Below are 6,000 nucleotides of genomic sequence, written 5' to 3'. Positions count from 1 at the left end.
AAGGAGCTTTTCGCTGCTTTGTGTTCATCTCATCAGGACTGAGTGCTGGATGCTGACTGGTCATGACAACGGAGTCATGTGATGCAGGCTCACACAAAGCAGAAGTTAATGTGAACTCGCTTTAGTTACACACTCATGTCCATGAGCCCGGCTGAGCAGCAGGCGTTCAGAGATGTTCAGCTGGGATAAATCTGCCTGTTCACTCAGTGCCTTGATCTGAATGCTTGTTAGCTGTCTGCTGAGCCAGAGAAGGTTTCTGAGTTGGTGGCACATGATCCTCTTGATCTACAGAATACAAGAAGAGTAAAAACAGTGCAGGCCTCTGAACCGAATGTGAAGACACTATCTGATTGTCAGCACTCTGCTGAGGAGCCTGATGATGTTCAAGTGAAATATCTAAGGGTCAAAGTTCACTTGTACACTGTTGAGGCCATTTAGACGTTGCTCTAATCTGCAGCAGTTTGAATGTATTCTTCTCCTCACTTCCTGTCACGTATCTCCTGTTTCACCGGTGGAGCTTCATATTAGACAAAGTTTCTCATGATGAGGTCAGTGTGTGCACAATATTCCCTGTGAGCTGCAGACTGCTCGAAACACTCAGTTTATCCCAGTTTTTTTTTTTTTTACTCTTTGCCGTGCATGAATTCAATCTCAGAAACCTCTAAAAGGGTGACCAGCCTCATAATCAGAAGACAGTTTCTCAAAGAGAAGCAGAGAAGTCAGAACAGCTTATTTAAATTTCTGGGTGAACTAAGGGGCTGCAACGAGGCCCAGACAAACACCCGAGGATCCAAACATTACTCTTGTATAAATGTTTTAAGATTTAAAATTTTAGTTTGTCTTTTTGGGATGAGGTGTAAAGTTTGGACTGTAATGAGAGAATCAGAAACATTTAAAGCTTTCTGAAACCAAGGAATGAAAGGAAGATATTTGGGAACTGAGGAAACCAGGTAGTCTCTTTAACAGTCAAACCTTGTTAAAAGAATGCAGCACGGCATCCAATTCCAAATGAGCTTTTCTTCTTCGAAAACCAGCCTCATTTCTCAGTTTAACATTTGGTACTTTGTCTTTGGCAATAAATTTTTTGCAGATCATTTCATTCTGTTCTTTCATGTGACACAAAAACGTAGTTGTATGACCAGTATGGAGTTTTTAATGTCACTCCCCACCCCAACACTCTTTCATGTGTTGCCTTTCCAGGAATTTTTTCTGGTTCACTGATCCACATGACTTCAGCCACTTTGAACACGTACGTTAGACTGCACCGATCCGCTCCGTTCAGCTGAAGAGACTAATTCACGTGTTTGTATTCGGCATGTCTGACTGCTTTGATGTTTTTTCACCAGTTTGTCATGTGTCATTCACACACAAAGCATTTCAAACTGCTCCACCCTGTATGAAAAGTGACATGCCAGGAGTACAATTTGGCGGTTTTGTGGGTTGAAAAACAGGAAAGTGCTCCTGACAGGAAGACTACGGCACAGAAATGGCCCTCTTATTTTACAATGCTTATTTACAGTGATGAGTAAAAAAAAGAGGGTTGGAGATGATAAAAACCTTTGCCACCCACATGCAGTCACATGGGCTGCCTGCTCACCCCGAGCAGCATCCCTCAGTCCACATGATCTAAATACAGCAGCCAAAACCTTCAGCCCTCTCCTGAGGAACCTGCTCCCAGTTCAGGAGACAGACATCCTCTTCACTCTTAAGATCAGGCTTCAAACTTTCCTTTTTGATGAATTTTGTAGTTCCTTTGCTTCCATCTTTTCACTCCCTGTGCATTTATATGACACCACTGCATTCAATGATTCAGTTTCATCTCGGTGCAGGTACCTGGGGCTTCTTCTTCACTACAGTGTTGCCTCTACACACGACTCGCTAGGTTTCCCATAATATTATGTCTTGACCTTACTCTGTAAAGTCCTGTGACATAACTTGCGTTATGTTTTGGTATTATAGAATTAACATTAAACTGCTTAGCATGATGATTTGCGGAACGCAGCGCACGCTCTCACATGACCACGGGAACCTTTTTTCTTCTTGCTGAAACCTAAATGGCTATACTTAGCTGTAATTCCCCAGTAACAGGTTAAAGACTGTATCCAAAGATGGACATAAACATTACCTTTTTGCAGCCTTGAGTGTTTCGGTTGAAACAGTGCATCAGAAGTGATGTCATTCACAGGCCACACCCTAAACAATCATTGGTTCATCTTGTCTTTTACACTGCATGTTCTGGAATTTACGGACCATTCTAACCAGTTAGTGAGTTGAAGTCCCACTAACTCATCTTGTATTACCTTCCTGTGGATACGATTTTATCGTGCAGCATCACAATGGACGGGTACTTATGCGTTTCTGCTAGAAGCCTCATTCACAGAGTCATACAAGCAGTACTTTCAGTACCGAAGCACTTTATCCAACATCCACTCGTACTCCGACAGATGCACTTTCAGTTCAGTACTTTGCCCAATTCAGCTGTGGATCGAACCACCAACCTTCCAACTGGTAGGCGACAAACTTTCTCCTGAGCCGCAGGGTGCAACACTGCAGCCTTGAATGAGGCGCAGTAGTTTTTTTTTTTTAAATTGTTCTGTTTTTTTTTTTTTAAATACTTCATCCCATTATTTTGACATCGTTGCACTGAAATGATAACAGAGGGCTGGTGTCACCCCAGGTCACCCTTCTGCTACTCCCCTAGATCACACTTCTAATTCCAGTCCTAATAATCCCTTGCAAAGATTTGAAATTGCATTTATTCTTATATAATATTAAACAAGTTTGCCACTTTTGCCTGACAGGACACTTTTTCCACAATTGAGGCAGGAATCTAATCTGAAATAACCAAAACTAAAAAACAAAAACACATTATGACTAAAGTGCTTTAGTAGAAATATGGCGTTTCCAGAAAGTAATCCGCTTGAATAAAGGTCATTTAGGGGGAAATATTAACCTCCACTTATGTTACAGACTATATAGGAAACAGCTGGAGATGAAGGGCTCAGCCATCCTCCCTCTCTGCCTGAAGCCTGGACTGTAGTGAAAAGCACCTGACTCCCAGCAGAGTACTGTACGTGGTGAAAAAAAGGACTAAGTCCACAAAGAATGCTAATGATTTCTAAGCCAAGCCTTCAAGGCTTCATAAAACAGAGGCCTTTTTTATTATTTTTTTTACCTCTCGTGACTCCACTTAACTGTGCATGATTATGCAAGGTGGAAGTCAAAGCCGAAGACATTTCAGAGCGGTTACTGGAGCTAAAGACACCATAAGGAGTCTGTACGATCGTGTCTGATTGCCTTTTTCCCAGGACATGAGAGAGAGGCGCTGCTCTCCCGGTGCTCAAGCAACAATCCCCCACAAGTAATCACGGGAGACTTCTTTAACACTCCGCCGCCATCAAGCTCGGATGTTTGTGCCGCATATGAAAACGGATTCTTCCAGAAATCAAAGAGAAAATCTGATCGGCTTCTAGCTAGAGCACCTCCTCTTGTAAGACGAGGACAACAGAAAACAAAAGGATAGAGCGGTTTCATTAGGGCGGCCTTCAACTCTTTCCAAACATGACATTTATGCAATAACCTTAATCTGCAAAACGATGTCTGACAGGAATAAAACTGAGAACTGAATGTCATTTTGATGTGAGCTTGTAGTGATTTGTGTTTCACACAGAAAACATGGGATTAATCAGATTACATTTAATAAGCAGGAATGAGACCTGTGAATACATGGCACAGTCGCATTATGTACATTTGTTAAGGAGATGGTGCACAGATATGGTTGTGGGGAGGGGCGGGGTATAGGAATCTTAAAATGACCCTTCAGTGGGCTCGGACTGAGCCTGGTGAGAAACACTGACTTTAAGTTAAAAACTTTTTTTAAATTTATTATAAAGAAACACCAAGAAACAAAAACACTACTGTTTTTCGCACATGAACTTCTATATACACCCTACGGAGAGGAAACTCACACAAACCAGATGGGATCTACCACAGTGCTAGGCTAGAGCCTGTTTTTTTTTAGTTCAGCTGGAATAATACACAATTCTGTAACACAACAATCAGAAACTAACCCAGAGTGAGGCCGTGTTCGTTCCTCTCTTTAGCTTATAACGCTTTTAAAGCTCATTGCACACCCCCGCCACCCCCACACACAGACATTTGTGTCTTTGCAGTGTTTCTATGTATGTGTGCATCGACACACGAGACCAGCAGTCTCTCTGCGGCCCTTCAGTGTCCCGTTAAGTAATCCTGGGTGGAGTCGGACGCAAACGAGTCTGCGTCCTCGTTGTCGGAGTCCTCGCTGCTGTCGTCGGCTGCGGGCTCGCCGGACAGGGCGATGCGGGCGTAATCGTCTGTGTCAATGGACTTGCAGAAGTGAATGGCGTACTTCAGCTTCTCTTCCAGGACCTGTTTACACGAGTACCTGGGCAGCTTGAGGAGGAAGAAACACGTGTAGGACTCTGGCAGGAAGTGGTCGGGGGGGTTGTACTTATCCAGCACCTGAAGACAAACGCGGAACATTAGTTTTATATTTAGAGCTTTATTTTATGTATTTGAATCAGGGCGAGAGATGTTTCTGCTGATTCTTTAGTCGAGAAAAAGTAGTAGTAGAAAAAAAAAAAAAGTGAAACAATTTCAAGAACAACGTTAAACATAAATGTTCATCTTTGCATGTGCACATGCGTCAGATTAGTTGCAGCCTGGCTACATGTCACGGTTACACGTCAGTTTACTATGACAGTATACAGTACGACATTTATGCAGGTAGTTGGTGACGCAGAGTCAATCATTTCACTCACGAAAAGCGTGAAAAAGAATCAGGGGACAGCTTTTAGGTTTCTCACCTGGACCACAAAGTCTCTTCCTCGGAAATCAGCGATGGTGCGCGGCAGACGTGTGCGGCCCCAGACGAACCTCAGGAATAGAGACCTCTCTGTGTTTGAGAAGGACTCCATCACGTCCCAGAACCACTGAATGAGAGGTGCTGTCGGCTCCACCCCTTTATAAGTGGCCACTGACTTCAGCAGGTGCAGCGGGATGTCCGGGCTTCCGCACACCTGCGAAGAAACAAACGCACTATAAAATCTGCACACAACCTGGGGACAGATGTGGCTTCACAGCCTAGAGCTGCTCTCCCTCACCATTGTTTCCAGCTCGTAGCCAGTGAAAAGTGACAGCAGGGGGACGGGGACCACTCGAGCCATTCCCTCACGCACTGCAGACACTTGCTCATCGAACTCGTGGAGTCTGCAGGAAGACAGAGGGAAACTCAAACAAATGCACAGCTGTTTTCACACATGCACTGCAGACCTCAACGTTTATAGGCCTTAGAATGATGAGACATCAAGCGACCTTTAACCTGCCAGCTACCCAGGGCATCAGTTCAGATTTTGGTGCATTAAAACTCAGTGAGTGGGCGTCATGATTCACTTTATCCAGAAACCTCCATCACCTAAACCACACAGAGTATTTCCTGCAGTATGAACAAGTCTGAAGCAGACTACTTCCTGCTGTGGACTTAATGTGAGAGAGGAGAGCTGTGGGAGATTTGTTAACCTGATGCTCTAGAAACTGTCCAGAGCTTATTTGTGAAAGTAGATTATTTGTATGCAGTGAGCATGTTCTCTTACCTGTAGTTGATGGCCAGGCGGACGTATTCTGCGCGGTTCTCCAGGGTGATGTGGGAGTACTTGGAGCTGAGCTGGATGTCTTGGCCGCTAGCATTGGGCACGGTAAAGGGCAGGGTCAAGGCCTCGAACTCCTCAGGTGTGGCCTCGTTGTCCCGAATGTACATCAAGCCAGGAATAAAATCCTTATCAACCTGGGGAAAAAAAACAGAGCAAATCACTGCTGGGAATTTGAACTAAACTGAGTAATAAACGTACAATTTAGCTGAACTTTACGCAACATTTATCCGTGTGTGTGTGTGTGTGTGTGTGTGTGTGTGTGTGTGTGTGTCCACATCTCATTAACACAACACAGTTCCCGTGAGCGCTGGAG

General features: G+C 44.1%; 1 protein-coding gene across 1 annotated transcript in view; it reads right to left on the bottom strand.

Annotated features, from left to right (window-relative positions):
• Positions 1-3,687: 3,687 nt before the first annotated feature.
• The window catches only part of herc2 (HECT and RLD domain containing E3 ubiquitin protein ligase 2), a 57,654-nt gene continuing 55,341 nt past the window's right edge, over positions 3,688-6,000 (bottom strand). Inside the window, exons 88-91 of the mRNA XM_085348594.1 lie at positions 5,631-5,821; positions 5,142-5,247; positions 4,845-5,057; positions 3,688-4,500 (exon numbers count right to left, since the gene is read on the bottom strand). Of these exons, the coding sequence (XP_085204720.1) occupies positions 4,228-4,500; positions 4,845-5,057; positions 5,142-5,247; positions 5,631-5,821 (783 nt within the window). The 3' untranslated portion in view covers positions 3,688-4,227. The remainder of the gene's footprint in view (positions 4,501-4,844; positions 5,058-5,141; positions 5,248-5,630; positions 5,822-6,000) is intronic.

This window comes from Diplotaxodon limnothrissa, linkage group LG23 (assembly GCF_057381915.1).
Source record: "Diplotaxodon limnothrissa isolate DT_005_m linkage group LG23, D_limnothrissa_male_GT1.1, whole genome shotgun sequence".
NCBI classification, from domain to species: Eukaryota; Metazoa; Chordata; class Actinopteri; order Cichliformes; family Cichlidae; genus Diplotaxodon; species Diplotaxodon limnothrissa.
This window is presented reverse-complemented; position numbering and strand designations above follow the sequence as displayed.